The sequence below is a fragment of the Helobdella robusta genome, assembly GCF_000326865.2.
Source record: "Helobdella robusta unplaced genomic scaffold HELROscaffold_70, whole genome shotgun sequence".
Taxonomy (NCBI): Eukaryota; Metazoa; Annelida; class Clitellata; order Rhynchobdellida; family Glossiphoniidae; genus Helobdella; species Helobdella robusta.
Genome location: NW_008705399.1, coordinates 320140 through 347425, shown reverse-complemented (window position 1 = coordinate 347425; position 27286 = coordinate 320140). Strand labels below are relative to the sequence as shown.

The window sequence follows — 27286 nt, the reverse complement described above, 5'->3', positions numbered from 1 at the left end:
GTTGTTGTTGCATTTTTATTGTTTCTAATAAGATTTTTCTACTGACTAATGGCTGACTGATTTTTAACCAGTTTGATCATTTTTTTTCTATTAATTTTATTTTTTATAGAATAAAAATAAAAGAATTTATAAACTTTATTCATGCATTTTTAAAACCATATTCATTGTATATACACATACATATACTTGTATGACACATACATATTCTTACATACATACACATACATATACATTCAATCAATTTTATCAAAACTGAATTTAAAATAAATTGAAATAGCATAATAATAATAACAACAACAACAATAATAATAATAATAATAATAATAATAATGAGAATACTCAACCAATTAAATCCTAAATAAATAATTTTTTTGTAAGCCATATAGAATTAAAAATTTATTGGCTGGCTAATGTTACTAATCTATAACACATGTTTAATAATAATAATAACAATAATAATAATAATAATAATTATTATTATTATAATTATAATAATAATAACTGACACATGTTTCTCCATGCAAATGATATCAACGCTTTGTAGATAGCTAGATATCACGTACACAAATGCATATACAAGTCATGGCGTAATAATTATAATATTATAATGTAAAAAAAATTATGAAATTATGACGTAATAATTATGATGTTATGACGTAATAATTGTGATGATGACGTCACGCAGTATGTTGTAGTTCTAGTCGTCGTCATTCTTGGTGAGATCACCTTCCTCATATTAGCCGTGGTCTACCCAGCAAAGGTAGTTTATTATTATTTTTATTATTCTTGTTATTCTTATTATTCTTCTTATTATTGTCTAAAATTTGGTGGCCGGTTTCTTCTAAGGATGAGTTGGTAGAGACTGTTGTAAGGTGGTTGTCATACGGCATTTACTATAGTAGGAACAGTTTATGATATAAATTTGAGAATACTCAACCGACCTGTACTCTTTCTCTTGAAATTTAGGAGTGATGGTTTTTATAGACGCTTCGTTTATGGGATTTCATCATTTCACCATTTCATTGTTTGAATCATTTATCGGCCTGCGTTTGAAAATAAGAGACTTCTCGTTATCCTTACTACTTCTACTGCTGTTGTTATTTTTATTTATTTTATTTTGCCAAACTAGATTGATGAACCTGTTAAAGAGTACATGCACAAGAGTTTGAAAAAGTTTGGCTCCGGTAGGTTTGAGGTGAACGAATGAACGAACGATCGAATGAACGAATGAGTGAACGAATAAATAAATAAATGCATAAATTGGTAAATAAATGAATTAATTAATTAATGGATTTTTTAAATGAACAAACAAACGAAAGACAGAAAAAAACAAATGAATGAGTAAATTAATAAATGAGCGAACGAATGAACAAACAAACGAACGAACGAATGAACAAACGAATGAATAAATGAATGAATGAAAAAATGAATGAAAAAATTGAGAAATGAATGAAAAAGTGGAGAAATGAATGAGTAATTGATTAATCAATTGATATGTTCGTCTAACAACAATAGATTATCCAGTTGATGAGGAGTTACGGGAGCCTTCAAAATCTTTCACTCTAATCTGGCATATCACACAAGTTTCGGTAAACATTAATTTTTAAACTAACACACACGCACATATACACACATGCAATCATCCGACATGGCGTAATAATGATTAAGACAAGCTGTTGCAAGACTGGCTGGCTTCAAATGCAAGGAATTCCCTGGAGAATAAACCACGGGGCAAAATAATTTATGATTATTGTTATTTAATATTACTGTTGTTATTTATTATTATTATCATTATTATTATTTCAGTAAGATAGATAAAAATGAAACATAATTACTCAATTATAATGCGATCCTAACTCTAGATGAGATGCTGCGCTGTGGAGAGCTACATAGAGTACAAGAATGTAACGTTTATTAGTGATAAAGGACATGCAGTTCCTGTGACATGTTGTAAGAAGAAGTCCAACAACCCACAAGATGAGTCGGATTATTTGGATAAAGAGAAGTGTTTTAATGGAGATACTGAGTATATCAATGATAGAGTCAGTGTTTTTGTGCTTGTTGATGTTGTTGTTGTTGTTGCTGATGTTGAAGTTGTTGTTGTTGCTGATGTTGAAGTTGTGATTGTGTTTTTAGTGTCGTTGTTGTTGTTGTTGTTGATGTTGTTGTTGAAGTTGTTGTTGTTGTTGAAGTTGTGGTTGTGTTTTTAGTGTTGTTGTTGTTGTTTGGGAGATATTGAGTATTTCAATGAGAGAGTCAGTGTTTTGTGGTTGTTGATGTTGTCGTTGTTGATGATGTTGTTGTTGATGTTGTTGTTGATGATGATGTTGTTGATGATGTTGTAGTTGATGATGTTGTTGGTGGTGTTGCAGTTGATGATGTTTTTGTTGTTGGTGGTGTTGATGTTGTTGTCGTTGCTTGTGCTGTTGTACAAAATGAAACAATACGTGAACTGCAAGATATCATTACGTATGCTGACAATAAATTACGTCATAATTAAAGAATACCACATCATAAAAATAATATTATTTTATCATAATTAAATATAGTTTTTATAAAAAAAAATTATTTTTTCTCAGTCATGCTTTAAGGCTTTTCAGGATGAGATTAGCAAATACAAGGGCTACATCATTGGCGGGATTGTTGGTGTCATTGTTGTTGAGGTGGTACTTTACTTCATAATTTCATAATTAATTCATAATTTCATAATTAGTTTATAATATCATAATTATAATAATTATTATTATCTATAAATATATATTTATTTATTCATGACTAAATGTCTTGTTATGTAATCAGTCATACACTCGTTCATCCGTTCGTTCGTTTCTTTTGTTCATTTATTATTTGCTTGAATCTGATCAGCCAAACAGCCAGTTATCATTCATTTATTCATTCATTCATTCATTCATTCATTCATTCATTCATTCATTCATTCATTCATTCATTCATTCATTCATCCATTCATTCATTCATTCATTCATTCATTCATTCATTCATCCATTCATTCATTCATTCATCCATTCATTCATTCATTCATCCATTCATTCATCCATTCAGATCCTCCTGTTGGCAATGGCCATATACATTATGAAGAGCTCTTCGGATAAATATGCATAGTCGAAAATTTCATAATAAAAATAACAACATTAATAATTATAATTATATTTATTATTATTATTATTGCTGTTGAAATTATTTATTTTATGCAAACTATGATTTCCTAGTAGAAGTATAACTAAATGTATTATGTGATTGAAAGATTTGACGAACGAATGAATGAATAAATGATTGAATGAAAGAAAGAATGAATTTGGAAATGGACGAACGAACGAACGAACGAACGAACGAACAAACGAACGAATGAATAAATATCTACGTATTTATTTTATTCCATTGATTTGGCTCGCTTATTCCATACGTGCTATGAGAGTCATTCTAACATGAACAACAATAATAACAAACACAACAAAACTAATATTAATAATTATTGTATTTCGTTATTTCTAATTGATTATGGTGTAAAACAATAAAATATTATATTTTTATATGTATGTATATAAAAGAATATATATAATATATATTTATGACGAATATATATATATATGTGTGTGTGTGCGTGCGTGTGTGTGACCTGTATGTATAATTATGATAACCTTTCTACTGCCATTTTATAAGGACACGCTATGAACCGACTATGGCTAGAGTGTGATTATTGAAAGAATCTTGAAAACGTCTGTTCGCCGCTTCAGATCTAATTATAATGATTTTATTCGCTTTTAAACATTTTTTACAATTTATATTTATATATATAATAATTATATTATTAATTATATATATATAATAATTATAACCATAATTTATATATTTTTTCCGAATTTTTCCATCCCTTCTCTTTCAGCTAATTATACTTTACAGTAAAAAGTCTTTGCATTTTCTCAGTCATGTGTGTGTGTTTTGCGTGCGTGTGTGTGTGTGCGTGTATGTGCGTGTGTGTGTGTGTGTGCGTGTATGTGTAACGAGCTGTTTTACAACGAAACGGAACTCTGAATCGTTAAAACGAAACGAAACGAGACACGCACTGTATAATTAATTAAGTTATTAGCTAAACCTCCAGCCGGCAATGTATAAAATCGAATTGTCAAAAACATCCTAAAGTTTATTTTTTACAATGATAATGAAACAATAATAATAATAATATATATATAATTATTATTATTATGATAATAATAGAAACAATAATAATAATATGACTAAGTTATATTACTTTTAAAATTTGCATACGGTGATTTAAATAAATCGAAGAGAGCCGAGCTGAGAGCTTTTTCACTAGCCCATTAGGAAGAGTTCGTCGTCATAAAATATATAATATAACTATAATTAATAACAACAATAATAATAATAAATATTAATGATATAATAATAAAATAAAATAAACAGTATTTATGTTTTTAAAGATACCTTATATAACAATCGTGTTTCAAATGAAAAAATTTAATGAATTTTTGTAGTACGATCATAATAAGAGGAATAATTATAGTAATAATAATTATAATTACAATAATAATATTAATAAATACAATTATAATAATTTACACCTGAATAAAGATCAATTATTTTATATTCTTTTCAATTATGGCCTGCGCCAAATCAGTCCTACTCTCTCTAAATATTTTTGTAATGGTTAGTAAAACCATCATCATCATAACTTCGCCATCATCGTCATCATCACTTCGCCATCATCATCATCGTCATCATCATTCCCAACACCAGGTCATCATTAACATCGTTACGTCATCATCGTCACCACCATCATCACGTGACTAGGTTATAGGCGGCGCCATCTTGGTTCTGGGAATTCTGGCACTCCACAAACCTGACGTGATATTTTCAATATTCCAGTACATGAGTGTTAAAGAGAGCTACATGGATCCGGTAGTGCAGGCCATGAATCGAGGTATTCCGCGCCAGTTTGCACTAATTTGTCATTTCTTATTTACTCTGTTTCTGATCATTTCATACCTTATACGGTTGAACGCACTAGCGATACGACTAACTAGTAAATACACCAACAGAACAAACAACAACAACAACAATAATAATAATAATAATAACAATAATAACAACAATAATAACAATAATAATAACAATAGGTGCATGGGTGCTGGTAATCCTTGGCTCCTTCATATGTGTACTGACATTTCTCGGCTTTTGTGGTACTTGCATCAATAATCGAATACCGCTTATAATCGTTGGTGGCAATTAAAGTTATTTTGTATTCTATCGTATCGTATTTGTATCGTATCGTATCGTATCGTGCTTGTATCGTATCGTATCGTATCGTATCGTGCTTGTATCGTATTGTATGTGTATCGTATCGTTACTTATATCGTATCGTATCGTATCATACCGTGTCGTGTATCAGTTTGTATCGCGCAGTAAGACTTCTCAAGTGCTCAGCTACCTACTGCTGTATTTACAGTCTGACATAACAATACCAACACCGATCATTTGTATTTTTAAAACGTTGTTAAGTCACACGGAAGCGAAACTGTTAATTTTATATTTGCAACAATGCATTGGGTGGCTAGCGTGCAGCAGGAAGATGATCGCGTGAAGATAAATTAATCGTTTGAATTATCAAATTTGAGGCATCTTAAACTGAATATTTATGTTCTGGATCGAATTCTTGATGTCTGGAGACCTCGCGGCAACAAAGAAACAGAAGCCTCTAATGTTTTTGGTATAGAAAGGGCAATTTTTGTAAAATCTTCTCTAAATGTAATGCCAACGAATAGAATTACTTCAGCGAAAATGATTGCGCGAATGTTTGTACATGCCAGCTAACTGGCTTTTATATAAGTTGGAAAACTTTGTTAATCAAGGGACTGAACAGTTTTCTGTGATTTTTGACCCAGTCAGTAGTAGTAGTAGTCGCATTCGAATAATAATAACAACAACAATAATAATAATAATAATAATAACAATAATAATAATAGTAATAATAGTAGTAATAATAATAATAACAATAATAATACAAATAATAATAATATTTTTTTTAATTTTTATTATTTGAAGTACAACGCTGCCCTGACGATCCTCATCATTGCCGAGATTGCATTCCTACTTTTTGCAGTTCTTTTCCCGAAAACTGTAGGCATTATAATTATAATTATTATTATAGTAATAATAATAATTATTATTATTATATTATTATGCCATTATTTCTTTTATTTTAATATGACGTTTTTCAATTTGAATGGCGAAACACTGACAATTAAAAGATTGAAGCTCCCATAAAGAAAGGCTTATCGAAGAGTCTGCGTCACTTTAAATCAGGTTATAATAGTAATAATTATTGCAGTTGTAATAATTATTAATAATAATAAAAATAATAAATAATATTAATAATAATAAATCAGGTTATATTGGTAATAATTATTGTAGTTGTAATAATAATTAATAATAATAATAAATAATAAATATAAATCAGGTTATAATAGTAATAGTTATTGTAGTTGTATTGTAATAATTAATAATAGTAATAAATAATAATAATAATTAAAAAATTTCCCGCCAATTTGAAGACATTGTAAATATGGGTCGTTTGGATGAGCCTACGAAAACCATTACATTCATGTGGCACGCATTCCAAGTCCTTGTGAGTTCCTCTCCGATCTGTCTATCACATTTTTTCATTTTTTATTCATTCTTTTATTCATTCATTCGTTCGTTCATTCGTTCGTTCACCTGATCGTCCGTTTATTTTTGGAATTGAACTGCGTTCGAACCCTGAACCCCAAAATTGACGTCGGTAATTTTACTATTACGCTATCAAATATATGGAATATCATATTTTAACAGAAATTAGCGTGGATTAACGAAGATATCATAATTATCTCTCCATATCTCTTTCTCCCTCTCTTCTCTCTCTCTTAAACGTAACACACACACACACACACACACACACACACACGTAGCTGAAATGCTGTGGGGTGAACAACTATACGGACTACAGAGAGGTATACTGGGACGGGATGGAGAACTACGTGCCAACGACCTGCTGCGAAAAAATGGGATACAACATCATCGACCAGACGGATTATGTGGGACTCTCCATGTGCCAGAGGAAGGAAAATCCATCCTTTATCTATCACAAGGTTTTTGATGTGGTTTGTTTTAATTCGCCTCAGTTTCTCTCTTTCCTTCTCTCTCTTTCTGTCTCTTTCTCTATTTCTTTATTTCTTTTTTTACCATCTTTAAAACATAACAACGAATATAAAATTTATGTATGACTCCGTTATAATTGCTATTCTCGTTTTCAGAATTTATTAACGATGTTAAAGCAGTTGTATTTTTCGGCACTACTCTCTTTATTATTCCATAAAGAAACGAACAGCAAACACACAGTACGTATAAATACATGTGAATCAATACACCACACACATACTACAACACGCAACATTGCATGCGATAGGCCGGAGATCTCTTTGCATTCGATCCAGGTCACTGAAACAGCAGTGCCAGACGCCTTAACCATTACTTCACTCAAATTAAATGATAATAACAATGTTAGCTTTATAATAATTATAATTATGAAGCCCTGTTTCGAAGCAGTCGTGGAGGAAGTAGCAAAGATTAAGAATGTTCTCATCATCATCATCGGATCGTTGGCTATTTTGAAAGTTTGCTGGTTTATCATTTTGTTATTATTATAACTATATAATTATATCTATATTATAACTATAATTATATTATAACTATAATTAATAATTTTCAGTTCATCCTCATCGTTCTGTCAGTGAATCACATGAAAACAATAAAACACGAGAGCCAGGGGTTCCTATCGAGACATGGTCTCAATCCGATCAAGAGATTGAAGAATCTTTTCTGATGAGGATGTGAATGAATGAGTGAATAAATTAGTGAACGAATGAGTGAATGATTGAGTGAATGAATGAGTAAATGATTGAATGAATGATTGTACGTATTAAAATCCGAGAGTCATGGATTTCAATCAAGGCTTGCTCTAAATTCGTTTCTTTTTGATCACGATGATGATGATGATACGAGTGAATGAGAGAGCGAATGACTGAGTGATTGAATAAATGAGTTAGCGAATGAATGTATGAATGAATGGTGGAATGAATGAATGACAATACTATACTTGATCGACATGATGATTGAGATTACTAAAAAAATTATTAACAAGTCATGATGTGAATAAATAGGTAACCCAATCAGAGGCCCGTGTTTGTTGAATTTTAATCATTCAACAAGAGACATAGGACACACTTTGCCATTCTGTTTTTTTATTTTCATTCGAAATTCCATAACATGACATGACTTCATAGATGATGGTGGGTGAAAGTGATGTTTAAGGTAATAAGCAACTACAACCTACTACAATCAATCTACAACTACAAGCAACTGTAATCAATCAACCAACCAATCAAAACAATCAAACAACCAATCAACTAACCGACTAAAATTAACTTTAACTATAAAAACGAAATACATAATCCAAATTTCTAATGTCTCAGCAAATCTTGAAAAAAATTCTATTTACGTAACAGTATAAAGTACGGCAAGAAAAAAAAAAAAACAAATGAATTAATCAATCAAGCAGCCAAGCAATCAATCAAGCAGCCAACTAATCGACCAATCAATCAAGCAGCCAATATTTAAACGAAAATTTTTTATTCAAATAAATGTGCATGATAACTAAAAATTCAGCTGTCAATGGAGACTGAAAAAAAAACGGAAGAGAGAAAGAAAGAGAGAGAGAGGGAAACAAAAACTTAAAAATTAAATTCGCAGAATAATTTATATTTACAAAGTAATAACCAACCAACCGATCAATCAAATCAATCCATGCAGTAAACTACGCATCTAGGTACATTAATTAAATGAGTAATTAATTTATTGGCTAGTTTTAAATCGTAAAAAAACATTAAACAAAGTAATAATAATAATAGGCCTAATGATATTCATAATAATTAAAAAAAGTACTCAGGAATAATAAAAAAACATCAGTAATTATTAAAATCTAAAAAAAGATCGAGAGAGAGAGAGATAGATAGACAAAGAGAGATAGGTAGGTAGATAGGTAGATAGATAGATAGATAGATAGATAGATAGAGAGAGAGAGAGAGAGAGAGAGGAGAGAGTCTGAAAGAAGGAGTAAGAATTATAATAATTATAATTTAGCTCGGAATAGGTAAGGGTATTTTTAGGCCCAGCTTCTCGGCAATGCTTTGCTTGGGCCGAGTGACTTTTGTATCTTCGGGGATGACCTTATTAAACATTTAAAAAGTGTTTTTTTAAATTAAAAATTAATTGGATTTATAAAAGAAATTAAATAATGATTAAATAGAGGTGAAAATTAATTAATAAAATTAAGTGATTAATCGTAAATATATATAAATACATATAATAAATTAAACATTATATATATATATAATTAACTAAATAATGAATAAATAATAATAAAATTGAAAAATCAATTAAAGAAAGAATTAGAGTAATTAAACGTAAATAAATTAGAAATAATGTATCAAAAAGAAGCAAGCATCTGGCTACCCTCTCCATGATGTGCTTCTTAACCAGCCCCTTCTTGTTAACGTAGAATGTCGAAAAGCCATCCAACCACCTGTCAATCAAATTTAAATTTGAATGATTAATGAGCATCTTTAATAACACACACACACACACACGCACGCATACACGTATCCATAATTTATAAATAGTTTCTTCTAGCTTACTCTGTTAGATCATCGTCATCATCACCATTTCTATTTTTAGAATTATCTTTGAAAAACTTCAAAAAAAATTTCGAGTGGGAAATTCCCAAAATTCTCCATCTTATCTTCACAGAGCTATCTTCGACGTGATTGGTCACCTTGAGTAAGGTCATTTTGGAATTGGCCAATCGCATGAGGACGTATATTTTTAGCTTAGCCAACTCTATGGCATATTGCATTGTACCTCTGAGGATTTAAATTTAATTTATGAAAAAAAAATTTATAGCTAATAATATTAAATACAATTTTGTAATATTAAAAAAACAATATAAAAGCTGTGAACTGACACTGTTGAATAGCTTTTATCAGGAAACCAGTTATTAACAAACTCAATGTCTTTAGTGTAGATGCTGAAATCGTGCTTCTCAGAAAGAATTTTTGAAAACTGGAGCGAGCAAAAATTTTTAAATTTAAAAAAAGATACCAATTATTAAATTAAATTAAATAAGACTTATAAATAAACAGATATTAAAAAAATTTACTTAAAGTTTTACATTTTCAATAAGAATACTTTCCACGGTCTCCAGTTTATCCTTGCTTGGTTTCCTATCATCATCTGCAGATTTCCTATTCATATTTTTGCCATCATTTTCATTATCAGCATCACCTTTATTAACTTTTTTATCACTAGAATAATCAAAAATTTCAAATTTGTACAATAGATGGCTGGGGATGAGGTGATTGTTGAAAAAAATTATTTCTCGATTTCTCAACAATGGACCCTGAGCTAGTGATGATGTCACCCCTAATTTTCTTGAAACAATATCATCATCTGATAATTTATATTTTTTAATGTAACTCTGAGAAGGTGATGAAGGTGTGTTTTTAGATGGGTTAGATTTTTTGAAATAATTATCAACACTCGAAGAATCGCTGAAATTCTGTTGGAACGAGTTGTAGTGGTTAGGAAAACAGGTCGGTTTCTCGTGTGTCAGTTGATTGTTGAGCGAATGTGTTACTAAATAGGTACATTTAAGTGGGGTTTCATTGTTGTTGCTGTGATGATTAGTTTCTAGTGAGATCAAGGATAGTGATTGGGGAACAGTTGATACCAAATTAAGGGATGTGCAAAATCTGGCGAGGCATTGCCTGCAGATGATATGTCTGCTCTGGGAAAACAAAAAAAAATTATATTAAAAAACTAATTTATGTTTTATAGATACTCATGTTCAGATATTAAAATATAATATACATACAAACATGCTGATACAAAAATAAAACTTATATTAGGCATTGAGTTTGCATTTTTTCGTATTTCACCAACCTTGTTAACTATTAACTACACTATTACCAACATCAAAGACTTTATTAGATTAGGATTTGGATAAAGTAAAAAACATCAATTAATTTATAAGTTATAAACAAAACCAGCTAATTTAGAACATAAAAAACATTCCAAACTTTAACTTTGGCTGAGGTAGAAAGTAGTAACATTCGGGAAAAGTTTTCAGGTAGTATCATCAGGTTTCTTTTTAAAAATAAATTTATCAAATTCAAATTGTGAGCAGATCTAACTGGGGACGACGAATGCGTAAAGCTTGGGCGAAAAGTGAGCCAGTTAGTACGGACGAGAAAATGAATAAAATTTTTATTAAACATTATTTCGTATTTAAATATTTTTTAAAAATAAATTCCGAATATTCAGAGTAAATTACCACAAATTAACGTTTTCGACTAAAAGGAAAAGCGATTTAACTCCAAAGATAAGAAACTTTTAAAAAATTTGTGAAAAACTTTTTTTATGTTTATGTTTACTTAATTTCTCATTAGTATAAATATCTTATTTAAAATTGAATATAAACAGTTAAATATATTAAATTTATATAAAATAAAAAAGGTATAAAATGTATATTTTGATGTAATTTTAAATGTTAGCATTCCAGCTCTGAATACATAATAATAATATTAGTGTTTAATATTATTAATTTGGATAAAATATTGATCAAAAAAGACATCACAATGTCTTAAAATAGTTCAAAATAATTCGATAAAATTACTCAAATTTACTTCAAACATTCCATTTTTATTCCAGGTAAAAAATGGGACAAATTAGATTTTCTATAAAATTGATTTTGAATGATTTTTTTCTCATATTTGTCCCTAATTTTGATTTCTATTAATATTAAAATATTAAAAATTAAATTAATAAAGTTTTAAACAATAATAAAATATATGAAAAAGAATTGCTTTTTCTAATTTATTTATTTGAAATTTAATATTTCTGATTAATATAATATTTATATTTTCTTGCTTAGTGGTAAAATAAAATATAAAATACTTAAATTAAATTTTATTTTTAATAGTTTCTGATCATTTAAAAATTTTTATTAATTCATAAATTACCTTTTTTAGGTAGATTTAATTTAGTAGTTAGAATCTTTAGAATCTGTTAGATTTAGAATAAAATTTTTTTTTTCTTGTCTTGAAATTCAAAATAAAATAATTTCTCAAGAATAATTTATTTTTTATTCAGGATGGCAGAAGTGCACAAAAAAGCCAGCCTATCTGGGGACCCAAGTCAGAAGAAATAACATTTTTTATAATGATTAAAATTAAAGAATTATTATCAATCAATCAATCTTCGTTTTGCGTCCAGAGACCCGGTTTCCCGAGGTAGGACGTAAAGAAATAGTAAAAAAAGAATTAGCAAAGAAATATAAAATTATAAATGATCATATTTTTTGTATTGTTTGTTTGACTCACAATTCAAAAACTTTATTCAGTTTTTATTTTAAATATATTTATAATAATATAATTAATAATATAATAACATTTAATATGCAGATCTTAAGACAAGACAAAGTCTAATAGAGGTAAGAATAAAATTGGAAAGTTATAAATATTAATGACTAAATTTTTTAAAATTTATTCAATTAAATAAATTTATAGTTTTTTTGAAAAATTAAATTTCAAAAGAACCATATAATTCTAAAGAACCATTTAAATGTAATCATTTTATTTAAGATTTGTTTGTTTCATTGTTTTTTCTAATTTCATATTTTATAGGTTGACCCTGGCAGTTCAGTTTCAGGATCTCCAGCTGCTGGGGTCCACGGCAAAAATGACCGACATTATGGTACTATGCACGATAGGACAAAAAAATTAGGACATCGTAGGGTCAATGAGGATGGGTCTGTAACCTACAAAAAGGTTAAAGGGAATTTTAATTAATGTTAATAAATATATAACCTTAAATAATTAAATATTTATAATATGCTATTGATAATTTTATATGTTTTTAGAAAACGACGACAGAATTGATGTCCGCCATACAATTAGGTATTGGCCAAAGTATTACTTCATTGAGCAGTAAGCCGAAAAGAGATTTATTACTGCAAGATTTTTCAATTGTTGAGACTGTCTTTTTCCCCAAGTTTGTTTTCATAATTTTTTTTGCCAATTTTTATTTTTATTATTAATTATTTTTTATATCATTATTATAAATTTCATTCTTGATACCCTTATTGTTGATGCTTATAATGGTTCTGTTGTTAGAGCGTTGTTAGAGCGTTGAAAATGAATCAAATTAGAAAAAATATTTTTTTTAATTTAAAAAAAAACTCTTTTTTTATCTCTAGAGATGGTAGTTCGTCGACCCCGCCCCACGAATATTCAGATTTCCGATTCAAAACGTACGCCCCGGTTGCTTTCAGATATTTCCGCGAACTCTTTGGAATCCAGCCAGACGACTTTCTGGTGCGCTGCTTTGCTATTTCAGTTATTTATGGCGGCGTGGTGGCCTTTTTATTTTCATCGTTAAAACATACATGAAATGAAAGAAACAATAATTGTCAATGATAATCAAAATTAAAAAAATATATATATATATAGTAAAATGTCATGAAATAATCTCCGAAGCTCGTCATGTTATATAAAGAATGTTTTCATTTTAAAACATACATTGTAATTATAAAGTTAAAATAATAAAACTTATAATGTAAGTTATATAGATATTCTACAATGCTCGCCTTACATTTTAAATGGGCACAAAGAGAAATAGAATCAACATTAAATTATGTTCAAATCGTGTTCCTATCACAGTAAATTGCGTAAGATGAGGATACTACGGTATTAATATAGAAATAATAATAATAATTTTGTCGTGAACAGATCTCACTGTCGAACTACCCTCTCAAAGAACTTTCTAACCCGGGTGCCAGTGGTAGTATTTTTTACATAACCGAAGATGACGAATTCATCATTAAGACCGTGAGCAATAAGGAGGCTGATTTTCTACAGAAGTTATTGCCTGGATATTATATGGTCGGTTGATTAGGGGATGAATGGATGGATTAATGGATGATAGATGGATGGATGGGTGGATGATTTAGTGAATGATTTTATAAACAAATGAATGAGTTAAACTTTCAATTTTATTTTTCTCTCTTCTCCACTCCACAGAATTTGAATCAAAACCCAAGGACATTGTTGCCAAAATTTTATGGACTGTTTTGTTATCAGGTCCGTGTCGCTGTTTATTTATCTTTATGTTTCTGTGCTGTTGCTGTTGTTGTTTATTTATTTTGCTGTTGTCGTTTGAATTGTTCGCGATCGTTCATAGTTTTTCTATATTTGCTGAATCTAAAAACTCATCTAATATCAATTTGTTATCTCATTTACTCAATCAAATTTGTCCGCTAGCCATTTAACCAATCAAAACTCTCAACTCAAACAACTAACTAAGCCATCCAACCAATCACAAGTCACAGATCAATCCAAATTAATTAACCATTGACCAATAAAAACTCGCCATTCAACTAACAAACCATCCAGCCAATCGAAACTCACAAATCAATCAAATTGACCAAATCTTGGCCAATCAAAACTCGCCAACTAGGCAATAATCAAACTCATTCGTAGTGTGGTGGCAAAAACATTAGATTCGTTGTTATGAATAACTTGCTACCGATGTCAATCAAAATGCACGAAAAGTACGATTTGAAGGGCAGTACATACAAGAGGAAGGCGTCGAAACAGGTCTGGCGAAAGTTTCGTGACGTAGCTTTTCATTTAAAATTATTTTTATTGTAATTTTTTTGGTTTATGTGATGTTTAATTAAATTAATGTGAGAAATAAAAGCTAGAGAAACAGTGTGATGGCTTTAATGTTTTATTTGCTACGCTATTAATGTTATAAAAAAGTTTAAAAATTCAATCACTCGACATAATAAATAAATGGGTCATTAATTTTAGGAATAAATTAAAAATAATATGATCATATTTCCAGCTAAAAAAGAAATTTAAGATGATCCTACTTCCTTATTATTCATTCAAATAGATTCGCGTTTCGGCGAATCACATCTTTAGATTCAATCATAGCAAGTTCGTCGTATGTAAATAAGCATTAAGAGATGTTTCTAACAAAATCTTCTTTCATTAAAATTGAGTTTTCTCATCAATTCAATCACATTTGTTCGTGGCAAATGCCAGTTTTGTAATCGGAACGAAGTATCGTTTAGTAACAATGCAGCAGTGTGGGTCTTAGTAGGTAACGAACGATAAAAAACACCATAGCTTCGTAAAAACCGTATTATCCAAAATGGAAAAGTGTCAAATTCCGCCTTTAAATGATATGTTTTTGAATTTTCTCTATTAAATCAATCTCCGTTAACTAAGTTTAAAGTTACTTTAAATTAATTTCATGTATGTAGTTTTAATGATAAATGTGTTACCGTGGAAAAAAAACTCTCTTCCTGTTAATCCTTTGCCTCAACGTCATTGTAAAGTAATAAATTAGTCTAAAAAAGCGGCAAATTGATAAGTTAAAATGATTGGCATTAAACTAAATAGAAGACATGTCCGAATTATTGTTAGTTGGAAATTGAAATTAAACTAACTGAAGATGTCCGAATTACTGTTAGGAAAGATCGAAGAAGTCTCCGACGCTGAAGGACCTGGATTATCAGGGCCTGCACCCGGAAGGAATCATGCTGGAGGCTGACACGTTCAGTGCCCTCTCTAAAACTATCGAGAGAGATTGCAGGGTTAGTTGTTGGCGTGAGATAGTGAGGATAAGAAAGAGTGTTCATGACGATGATGATGTTAGAAGAGAGAGAGAGAAGTAGAAAGGGTGGGAGAGAGTAAGAGACGATTGTAATGCTGCTGATGCTGATGTGCTTATAAGTTAGATTATTGATTGTTTGTTGGTTGGTTGGATGGTTGGTTGGTTAGACGGTTGGTTGGTTGAATGAGTGAAATGTTAGTTGGTTGAAAGTTAAACGTTACTGTTTTTGGCGAGTTTGTTTATAGTTTGTTAAGAATCCACGATGTCTCGTGCTGTCATGATTGCGTGCTAATTTGATTGTCATCATTTTAAATCATCGTCAGTTGCGTCATCACCATTAACATCATTTTAATCATCATCATCGTCAATTACGTCATCATCATCATCATCAACTACGTCACCATCATCATCATTATTATCACCTCGTTAGGTGTTACAAAGTTTTCAGATAATGGATTACAGCTTGTTGATGTCCGTACATAACTTGGATCAGGCTATGAAAGAAAGGGTTTGCTCGTGCTTTTGCTGATGTTGTTGTTGTTGTTGTTTTTGATGTTGTTGTTGATGATGTTGATGATGATGTTGTTGTTGTTGATGATGTTGTTGTTGATGATGATGTTGTTGTTGATGATGTTGATGTTGTTGTTGATGATGTTGTTGTTGTTGTTGATGATGGCGATGTTGTTGATGTTGTTTTTGTTAATGACGTTTTGTTGTTGTTTAGTTTACGTAAAACAACATCTCCAATGGACGCATTCACACTGATTAGATACAAAATAACCTTTCTTACAATGGAACTCAGCTGCTGATAAACCAGGCACTTCTAATCATTAAAACATCCCGCCATCCAAATTAGTCGATCGATTAATTAATTAATTAATTAGCCAATTAATTAATTAATTTAATTAGGAATCGTTAAAGGAAAGTGAGCATGACTCTCCAGCTGGCCAATCAGCAACTGCTTCCAGTGGCGATGGTGGTGGTGGAGGAGGAAAAAGTATTTATTAAAAATATAATTATAATAATAATTATTATTAATTATATTATATTAATTATATTATTATATATTATTAATTCATTATTATTAATTATAATTATTGATTGTTGTTTAGTAACGAGAGGCAGATCGATTCACCAGAGACTGGCTCAGTTCTCGACAACAATGGAAGCAATCCACGCAAAAAGTGAACCTCTAGAAATCGACGAAGATGAAGTCCCGTTAGTAATGATGGTGATAATGATGTGGATGATGATGATAGAGATGATGATGATGATGATAATGATGTGGATGAGGATGATAGGGATGATAATGATGATAGAAATAATGATAGAGATAATGATGATGATGATAATATCTAAAAATAGATCCGGGGGAATTCCAGCCAGAAACTTCAAAGGTGATCGCCTCCTGCTCTTCATAGGCATCATCGACATCCTGCAAAATTACAGGCTGGCCAAGAAGTTAGAACACGCTGTCAAGTCCATTGTTCACGATGGGGTTATTATTATTATTGTTATTATTAACCGACCCAATTACGTCTGACCTATTTAGGTCACTGTGTTGACGTATACTGATGCCAAATGACCTGACCCAATTTCAGGATACGATTTCAGTGCACAGGCCGGGTTTCTATGCGCAGAGGTTTCAAAGCTTCTTCACATCGACTGTCTTCAAGAAAATCCCATCGCGTTCGTTATAATTTCATAATAATAATAATTATTATTATAGTAATTATAATAATAATTATTATTATTTGTAATAATTATTAATATTCTTTGTTCCCTGAATTTCTATGTTTAATAATAACAATCGGTATTGTCTTTGTCGTCAGTTGTGCTTTCATGAGTTCGTATATTTATAACTGTTTTTGATATTATTTCTCATTATTATTATTATTATTATTAGTATTATTGTTGTTATTATTATTATTTTGGATAGTGGACCAGCCGCAGGTCAAAGGTGCCGTCAGGTTCAAGAAACTCGTCCAAATTGGTTAGAAAAATTGTAACATTCATTTGATGTTATTATTATTTATGTAAATAAATGTTATAATAATAATAACAATAATAATAACAATAATAGTGATAACAATGATGATGATTTTTCGTTTAAATTATTTCGGTTTTTTGCTTATGTTTTTGTGTGTAAGTTTATTTGTCACTTGTTGATTTTTCTCTTTTAGTTTAGTTCAGTTCATCCAGAGGCAGAACCCTGGATTTATTATTATTGTTATTGTTATTATTATTTGTCGTTATTATTATTATTGTTATTATTATTTTTTTTTTCTATTGTTATACAGTGAGAGTTGTTACTGACCAGAGTAAGTTGGGGCTGCGGATGATTATGATGATGATGTTAATAATAATAATCACGATGATGATGATGTTTTTTTTATATTGATGATGATGATGAGGATGTTGTTGTTGTTGTTGTTAATAAAAGTTTCGATTTTATTTAACTAATTATGGATTTGGCTTTGGTTTTAATCCCTGGGTTCTTTTCTATATTTTTGTCTTTGAAGTTATTATTATTGTTATTATTATTATCATCATTTTTCTTATTATTAATAATATTTGTAATAATAATGATAATAACAATAATAATTTTGAATGATTTTTGATATTTTTTGAACTGAAAGTTCTCTAAAAGATGTTTTCTTCCATTTTTACTACATTACCATCTGCATGTTATGTTAGCAATTTGAAAATTTGTGGTGATGGAATGAAGGTGTATTTTTACACTCATTTTCTTTCTTTCTCTCTCTCTCTCTTTTTCTTTCTCTCTTTCTCTCTCTCTCTCACTGCAGCTTCTTCTAGGACCGATAAATTTTAGTAATAAGAAGATTGCGGTATCATCTTCTCGTCATCATCATCATCGTTATCATTACATCTTCCTTTTTCTCATCTTCTTTTTCATCATCATCATCACCATCATCATCATTTTCACCATCGTCTTCATCATCATCTTCATCATCATCATTTTCACCATTATCATCTTCATCTTCCTCATCATCATTTTCACCATCATCTTCATCATCATCTTCTTCTTCATCATCATCTTCTTCTTCATCATCATCATTTTCACCATTATCATCTTCATCTTCCTCATCATCATTTTCACCATCATCTTCATCATCATCTTCTTCTTCATCATCATCATTTTCACCATTATCATCTTCATCTTCCTCATCATCATTTTCACCATCATCTTCATCATCATCTTCTTCTTCATCATCATCATTTTCACCATTATCATCTTCATCTTCCTCATCATCATCGTCATCGCCAGCGATGAAGCACTCGCCAATACAGAAGAAGTCTCTCGCCACGGCCCCGATAGCCACTTCAACTACTACAACTGCAGCTGCTAACGATAAAGGTCGAGTGTATGCAGGCATTTGTGTTTAAAATTCACACGCCATCCGGCAGTTCAGAAGCATTCGATGATTGGTGGTTAACATTTAACCTCAAGCCAATCGCTCTGTGTTTCGTAACATCGTTTTGCAAGGGCTTATTATTATTAATATTATTATTATTATAAATTATTTACATTATAAATTTATTTATAAAATTAAAAAAATTTATAAATTTAAATTTATAAAAAAAATTATAAATTATTTACATTTATTTATTTACACTCTTATATGCACTCTTATATGTTATTAATAATTTTCGATTGATTTCATTTTGATAAAAGATTGTTCCTATTATTATTAATATTATTATTGTTGTTATTATTGTTGTTGTTATTATTATTGTTGTTGTTGTTATTACTGTTGTTGTTGTTATTATTGTTGTTGTTGTTATTATTATTATTGTTGTTGTTGTTAGGTGGACGGCCTGATGTCCTGCCCAGTGCGACGCCCCCACCTACGTCGTCCATGGCCGATTTGAACCTAACCACTGGCCACGACAAGTTAGGATGATGACGTCATCATCTTTATTATTATTATTATTATTATTTATTTTACTTGCTTATTCATGTTTGTCCATCTATTCCTATTCATTTATATTATATTAATTTTAATTATATAATTGTAATTAAATTAATAATATAATATAGTATTAATTAGTTATCTTAATTTTTTTCAATTTTTAGACCGACAAATAGCAGCGGTTCTTTACCCGTAAGTATGGAGATGACACGTCACGTGATTTCTCCGGCTCATCTGATTGGTTCGTTCACCTCGACGAGCACGCCCACTCATACGTCATTCACTGAAGGTACGCCCAGCTATACGGCTTCTAGCCCGAGTTGTTCGAGTGAGTGAATGAATGAATAAATGAATGAATGAATGAAAAGATGGATGAATGGATAGATTGTTGGATGCATTGATTGATTGGTTGGTTGGTTGATTGATTGGTTGATTGGTTGATTGATTGATTGATTGATTGATTGATTGATTGATTGATTGATTGATTGATTGATTGATTGATTGATTGATTGATTGATTGATTGATTGATTGATTGATTGATTGATTGATTGATTGATTGATTGATTGTTGAATAAATAGATAAAATTGATAGATGGACGGATGGATTGATGAAAAGATGGTTGAATAATAACGATGTTGGATGATGTTGACGACAACGATAGGAACGACCTTCACATTCTACAAATAACAAACAGTGAACTCCCTATCAACCCCGTGTCACGTAGTTGAGCCTCAAAACATCAACGAAGCCACGCCCCACAGCGATTGGATTGGTCAAAGGTCGGCTCTCGTCGACCAATCAGATCGCCAGAAAACATTCGAGGGGACAGACGTCGATGAAATCGACCAATCACAGATCAGCAGCCTGTCACGTGAAGTTACTGCCACTATTTCTCGATTGTATAATCAGATTGATGACGAAAATACTACGACTTCTAATTCTACTACTACTACTACTACTACTACCTCTGCTGCTGCTTCTACAACTGCTGCTGCTGCTACTACGCAAGCTGCTACTACTACTACTGCTACTACAGATGCTACTACTATTTCTAATGATAGTATATCAATTCCTGGTGCTGTGGTAAGTGCTACGAAATTGTAAAAATGTATTGAATTTATATACAGAGTGTCTAATTATGTCTGCTATAATTATGAAATTATAGTTGCAACAATTATGAAATCATAGTTGCTATAATTATAAAATTATAGTTGCTAAAATTATGAAATTGTGGTTGCTATAATTATAAAATTATGGTTGCTGTGAGATTGAAAATATAATATTATGATTTTGAAATTAGGAAATCGTCGGTAGAATTGTACTCGTTAGGTAACACATGAAGTAATGTGTCGCATCATTATTATTTATATGTAGTTAAACATACAGAGAAAGTACATTTTTGGTTTATAATTCAATTAATTCATTCCTTAATTCATCCATTCATTCATTTTATTCATTCATTCTATCATCCAGCCATTCATTCATTCGTTCACAGCATCTGTTTAACTTATGAATAATAATTTAATTGTTATCTGGAAAATTATTCAAAAATTTATTGTTAGTTATTTTCCTTACAATAGCTTTCACATTCATATATATATATATATATGTGCGTGTGTGTGTGTGTGTGTATTAGTATTCTGATAGCTATATCATTTCATTCTTATGATCTATATATATATATATATATATATATATATATATATATATATATATACACATTCATTCATTCTTATGATCTTGTTGTATATACATACGTAAATAATTATATTTTAATTGAATTACTTAACTTAAAAGATTGTTAGTTTGTTATTTAAGTAAAGTTCTACTCAATAATTTATATGCATGTATGTGTATGTATGTATGTATGTATGTATTATGTGTGTATGTATATATGTGTATGTATATATGTGTGTGTGTATGTATGTGTATGTATCTATAAATTTTAATAGATATAACGTTTAGGTTAAAGTTTTAATCTATATATATATATATATATATATATATATATATACAATACATACATGTTGCATTTTGTGTTTTCTTCGTGTTCTATTTAATTGTTCATCCGTTTGTTCGTTCATTTGTTTTATTCGTTTTCCCGTTTGGTTATCTTTTTAATTAATTAGCTAATTCATTCATTCCTTCATTCGTTTTCCATTAATTAATTAATTAATTAATTAATTCACTCATTCATTTATTCATTCATTTATTCATCCATTCATTCATCCATTCATTCATTCATTCATTCATCCATTCATATATTCATTCATTCATTCATTCTTCTATTCACTCCTTTCCCCATTCGTATATATATATATATATTTTATTTCAAGTTATCTTCTCACTGAGGAGATGCTCATTCACCATGACGTGTTTCGTTTTTGAAGTTTTAAGGAGTGAAAATCCAGTGGGATAAGTTATTAATAGCGCAGTGTTAATTTATGCAACGTGATTGTTCTCTTTTTTGCATATTTAACATAAGATTATCGTCCATTACAACCGGGACATGATTACTAATTTCAGTTAATTTTTTTATTTATTTTATAGTTTTTGGTTAACCTTTTTTACGGATGATCGTTTTTGCGAGATGACGTCATAGTTCGGATTCGTTATTGAGAGTTTTTTTCCTCCAAGACCTCCCCAATTGCATATTTATTTATAATCTTTTTCTTTCATTTATCATTTGCAGCATTCCATCTATCACACACTCGCATATATATATATATATATATATATATATATATATATAGTTTATTATTGTTGTTGATATAATTACAAATTAAAGTATTATTACTACCGTTAAATGATGATGATGATGATGATAAAGAACATGATGATGAAGATAACAATGATAATATCTTGATGATGATGATTAAGATATAGAAATTTATATAATTTAGTTTTATTTACCTGCATGTAAATATATATATATATATATATATATATATATATATATATATATATATATATATATATATATATATATGAGTTTTTTATTCTTTTTTGTTTAGGCTTTTCTACTATTACACAGAAACTCACATAGACACACACATATATAACTATATAGTTATATATATACATATAGTTATATATGTGTGTATATATATATATATATATATATATCAAGTATATAAACATAGAAATTTTTCAATAAATGTCGTGCTTTAGTATTTAACCATTTTGTATTTATTAATATTATATATATATATATATATTTATATATATATATATATATATATATATTTATTTATATATATACACGAGAGTGAGTGAGTGAGTGAGTGAGTGATTTTCTATCTGACTGGTTAAATTGACTGGCTATATTTAAAAGAATTTTTTGACGAGGTGCAAAAAGAGTAGTGCGTACGAAGCATCAACATTAACAAAAGGTCGTTGTATCTTTGGTTTGAAATGATGTTTTTTTTATTGTTTTTCAAATATCGCTCGGGTAGTTGATCGTACGAAGGATATTAACTGGAAATTTGATTAAATTACGATCGGATCGTTTGCATTGAAAAGATATTTTTAATAAAACAAAATTAAATCATAGGCAGTCATTAAAATTGTAAATTAAATTCAAAAATTTTAAAAAGATGTCATCAATTTCGAGTGAGGAATTCTCCTACCAAACCAGGGTGGTCGTTTACAATTTTTTAGGTTTGGTCCCCGCTCAGACGTCTGCCACGATGAAAAGTGAACTTTCGGGAGATGGAGAATGGCAGAATGAAAGTTTGAAAAATTTGCCTTCGGTTTCGCTGATTGACAAATTGAAAGATTCAGAGGCACATCTTGCAAGGGTCCGATGCGTAAATGAGGAAGTTAAGCAGAAAGTCAGAAAGTTAGACTCAGGTTCTGAAGGTAGAAAGCCGGAAAAGCATGTTTTCAGTGATTATCTGTTCAAGGAACTCTTGCAAAAATCTTCTGAAAGAAGAAATCCTGCCAGCATGGCAACAATTGCAGAAGATGAAAATATCTATCCAACTGTTACTGTCATAAAGAAGCGAAAAAATTATAAAATATTTGAATCACCTTCGGTTTCTTTGAAGAATCATTCTCAAAAAGATTTTGACAAGAATAACAGGTTCTATAATTTCAAACCTATATCTCCTGTGTCCTCTTATAATTATTCAACAACACATCTGAAATCAGATAAATTTGATGGAAAAACATTTTCAAATAATGATATTCTTGATTCTTTTGATTCTCCTTCTTTTGAAACTGATTCCCCGCTAAGTCCCAAAATCTCGACAACAGCTAACAGTCGACAGAACAGTGTAAGCATGTCTACCAGCAGCAAGCTCTGTAGCACGTACTTCGACATCACTGATCTAAACGATGAGGAAGTCATCAGCTCACCAGATCTTCCTTCAAGTACATTGGAGTTGAAGAAGGAAATTAACAAGGCCCTCACTGAACTTGAAGGTGATTTTTATAATCTTTGGTTCTAATTTTAAAAATTCAGTTGTTGGCATTTAAGAATAGAGATTTGCTTTTCAATTTTTTGTTTTTTAAATAGTTTTAAGTAGTTTTGAAATTTGTTAATTGTCTGAATAAGGAGATGTGTTTGTGATTCAGGTTTAACACCAAATTAAGCTGCTTCATGTCTACATCAGACTTCTAATGATGTATTTAAAAAATGTAAACTTCAGATTAAAATTTTTCATCGTACTCACTAATTTGGTTGCATTATCTTTTGCAGACGAGTACTTGAGTTCAACCTCCTCCTCGCGCAGACTCTCCGTCATGTCCCCGGTCTTGCTACCTCAAGTAAGAGGTGACGAAAACATTCCGCCACCACCACCTCCAATATATGGAGTCTCAGGGTCATCATTACCATTGAATAATTCCTCTCCACCATCACCTTCTCCTCTTCCTTCCTCATCGTCATCATCAATCCGGATCCCGGAAAGTGAAGTTGCCGAACGATTGAGGGCCCTTGGAGATCAAGTGAACCTCGAATACGAAGCTGATTTGAATGCAGCAGTTCAGGACGTCATCTGGCACTTGAATGGTGCTCATGAGGAAATAGAATTCGTCCTCAGACGGGCCGTCCATTCACTGGTTACTAAAATTGAATCCGGCTGGTCGAGAGTTAGTTTTTCAAGATTAAATAATTACATTACCATTCATCTCATTAATCTGATTAAATTCTCTTTACCTCAAAACATATCACAAACAAAAAAATTAAAAAACTCATAAAACTTTTAAAATAGGTGGCTCTGCTGTTAGTGTTGGGCCAGAGGATATTATTCGATTGTCTAAGAGATGGTGTCAGGTACACAAGAACCATTGCAGAGTCCATCGCGAACATGCTCGAGACAGAGGCCGGAGACTTCATAGTCAACAATGGGGGCTGGGTAGGTATTTTTAAAAATATCATTCAATGTATTAATTTTTCTCATCATAGTAGATAGATAAACAGACAGATGGGTTGGATGATAGATGGATAGATAGATAGTTAGATGGACGGATGGATGGATAGATAAATGAATAGATACATAGATAAATTTAAATTTTGAAGTTTGATTTAAATTTCGTTCATTTCTTCAAACTTGCTTCTTTCAACAATATTTTTTTTTAAATTTTCATCTTTCCCTAACCTTTTTCACTGCTCTCCAGAAATTATCACCGCTTTTTATTCCAAACTTCATCAAAATACACTTTTAGAACACAGTGACAGAGTTGGAAATGGGCAGCAGCAGTATTGCTAGCCAGTATCTGACCTTTGACCGTGAAGATGGGGAAGATGCCGCCGACACCATCACGACAACCAGTAAGAACGTAGATGAGAATGACGTCATCAAAATGACAACCAATAAAAGCGAAGGCGATGATGAAGATGTCATTGTTGTTGAAACCACAACAATCAATGACAACGACTATGTTAATATTAATAATGGTAGTGTCGGTGATGTTATTAAGCAGCAACAAAATGGGAAAACCCAAAATGGCGAAAGCGATAGAGAGAAAGAAACAAAAAACGACGTTCGTGACATCATTTCGTCTTTCGAAGCAAGCAGCAACGACAATGATGATGACAACGCCAAAGATAAAAAACCAACAAGAGGCAATCATCATCTAGATGATGAAAATTTTAAAAATATAAACGGAGAGAACAAAAATAAAGGACTTGGAGCCATCTGTGATGATGAACACGCAAGAGAGGACGAACGAAGCCACGATAATATGACCGAAAGGGTTAAGGATGTTGTCAGTGTCAGAAATATCATTAAAATGTTTGAAGTTGGAGATAATAAGAATGAACATACAAAATACACATCAACAACAGCAACAACGACAACGTCAGTAACATTAACTACAATAACGTCTGTCACATCAACATCAACAACTCCATCCTCATCACAACAAAACCAGCCATCAACAAAAACATATCACCCCCACCACTTATACGGTAGTGACGTAGATGGAAACGACGCCGACGATGATGACGTGGAAGATATAAAAAAGGAAAAGGATGAGGAAGATACTAAATATAGACTTCTAGATAATTTAGCCTTTAAAAATGCGTTCAATGTATCTTTAGTCCTGGGGTCGCTAGTTATTCTTTGGTACATTTTTAATAAATGTAAATGATTTGGTTTTCATTTATTTATTGATTGATTTTTCAAGAATTATTTTCAAAAGGTTCAACCTAATTCACTTGATGTATAATTGCACATGCAATCTCACCTTTGTTTGTTAAGTTTTAAACTCTCGTTTAATTTTCGTTACATTTTGTTCGTTGTTAGATATTTAACTTTATCTATATTTAACATAAAGTATATATGCACTTATGTATCAAAATTGTTTGTTTTTTTTAGCTTTTATCAATCATTTATTTTAAAATTTTTTACTTTTAAAAAACATTTTACCTAAGTTGTCTCAGGGCAACCTGACTTTTTCAGATGCGTGCTTTCATTAATTCTTTCTTTCATTCATTTCGTGGTTTTTCAAAATTTTAAACTTAAATTATTAATTTATTTATTACATTGTTCCTGTTAAATTCAATCTATGCAAGTTAACTTTCTATTTTGATTGATACATCCATGCGCATGTCTTGATATACGAATACATCTACTAATAAACTTTATACAATACAAATTGCATGTGGTCTATACAATTGAAGAAAGATTTTATAACTCTAGTACTAAAATTATTTTGCTCAATGCCTCGTGAATATATGAATGACCTTAACCTAAAGACTATCATATATATATATATATATATATCACATATATATCATATTATGTGATATATATATATATATATATCACATATATATATCATATTAGTACAGCAATTGATTAGTTTATGAACAGTCGTATTTTTTAGTGAATTAACTCCTTAATAAGTCATTCATCAGTCTACTCATTTATCTGTCGGCATTCATTAATTTTTCAACAATCAATTAATTAATTAATGTAAAGAATGCACAATTTAATTAAGATATTACCTAGTTAAATAACTTAAAATAAAGGGATATGACACAGATCAATCAATCAACCAATTAACTGATATGCCACAGATCAATCAATCAAC

At 30.3% G+C, this 27286-nt stretch overlaps 6 protein-coding genes across 6 annotated transcripts in view; 5 read left to right on the top strand and 1 right to left on the bottom strand.

Annotated features, from left to right (window-relative positions):
- HELRODRAFT_194207 (hypothetical protein) overlaps positions 1–3555 on the top strand; it is a 5631-nt gene extending 2076 nt beyond the window's left edge. Inside the window, exons 5-11 of the mRNA XM_009031170.1 lie at positions 686–760; positions 1130–1184; positions 1516–1589; positions 1863–2042; positions 2580–2663; positions 3061–3313; positions 3348–3555. Of these exons, the coding sequence (XP_009029418.1) occupies positions 686–760; positions 1130–1184; positions 1516–1589; positions 1863–2042; positions 2580–2663; positions 3061–3120 (528 nt within the window). The 3' untranslated portion in view covers positions 3121–3313; positions 3348–3555. The remainder of the gene's footprint in view (positions 1–685; positions 761–1129; positions 1185–1515; positions 1590–1862; positions 2043–2579; positions 2664–3060; positions 3314–3347) is intronic.
- Positions 3556–4635: 1080 nt separating this feature from the next.
- Positions 4636–6529, top strand: HELRODRAFT_181357 (hypothetical protein; the record flags this gene model as incomplete). The annotated part of the gene is made up of 5 exons (XM_009031169.1): positions 4636–4683; positions 4828–4957; positions 5154–5251; positions 6079–6153; positions 6494–6529. The coding sequence occupies 5 exons, from the start codon at positions 4636–4638 to the stop codon at positions 6527–6529; spliced, it is 387 nt and encodes a 128-aa protein (XP_009029417.1).
- A 508-nt stretch (positions 6530–7037) lies between these two features.
- Positions 7038–7894, top strand: HELRODRAFT_181356 (hypothetical protein; the record flags this gene model as incomplete). The annotated part of the gene is made up of 3 exons (XM_009031168.1): positions 7038–7160; positions 7602–7685; positions 7781–7894. 3 exons carry the CDS (start codon positions 7038–7040, stop codon positions 7892–7894), a joined length of 321 nt encoding a protein of 106 aa, XP_009029416.1.
- A 1685-nt stretch (positions 7895–9579) lies between these two features.
- Positions 9580–10191, bottom strand: HELRODRAFT_136103 (hypothetical protein; the record flags this gene model as incomplete). Its single annotated transcript, XM_009031167.1, has 3 exons — positions 9580–9652; positions 9765–9989; positions 10091–10191. Coding segments are annotated over 3 exons (399 nt in total), but the record flags the coding sequence as incomplete, so codon positions are not given.
- A 2086-nt stretch (positions 10192–12277) lies between these two features.
- Positions 12278–21004, top strand: HELRODRAFT_194206 (hypothetical protein; the record flags this gene model as incomplete). The annotated part of the gene is made up of 18 exons (XM_009031166.1): positions 12278–12320; positions 12588–12616; positions 12810–12953; positions 13046–13176; positions 13382–13499; positions 13914–14066; positions 14205–14264; positions 14664–14780; positions 15665–15787; positions 16238–16315; positions 16717–16804; positions 16920–17025; positions 17173–17305; positions 17409–17496; positions 19097–19186; positions 19639–19723; positions 19907–20070; positions 20439–21004. The coding sequence occupies 18 exons, from the start codon at positions 12278–12280 to the stop codon at positions 20846–20848; spliced, it is 2160 nt and encodes a 719-aa protein (XP_009029414.1). The 3' UTR covers positions 20849–21004.
- Positions 21005–23184: 2180 nt separating this feature from the next.
- HELRODRAFT_194205 (hypothetical protein) lies at positions 23185–26566 on the top strand. The gene is made up of 4 exons (XM_009031165.1): positions 23185–24169; positions 24447–24838; positions 24961–25104; positions 25415–26566. The coding sequence occupies exons 1-4, from the start codon at positions 23341–23343 to the stop codon at positions 26339–26341; spliced, it is 2292 nt and encodes a 763-aa protein (XP_009029413.1). The 5' UTR covers positions 23185–23340; the 3' UTR covers positions 26342–26566.
- The last annotated feature ends 720 nt before the right edge of the window (positions 26567–27286 follow it).

Excerpts from the sequence above, each read along its gene's own strand:
- HELRODRAFT_194205 (XM_009031165.1), top strand. The coding sequence starts at position 23,341 with ATGTCATCAATTTCGAGTGAGGAATTCTCCTACCAAACCAGGGTGGTC. Across the intron at positions 24,170-24,446 it reads GGCCCTCACTGAACTTGAAG|ACGAGTACTTGAGTTCAACC; the intron begins GTGATTTTTATA and ends TATCTTTTGCAG. Across the intron at positions 25,105-25,414 it reads TAGTCAACAATGGGGGCTGG|AACACAGTGACAGAGTTGGA; the intron begins GTAGGTATTTTT and ends ATACACTTTTAG.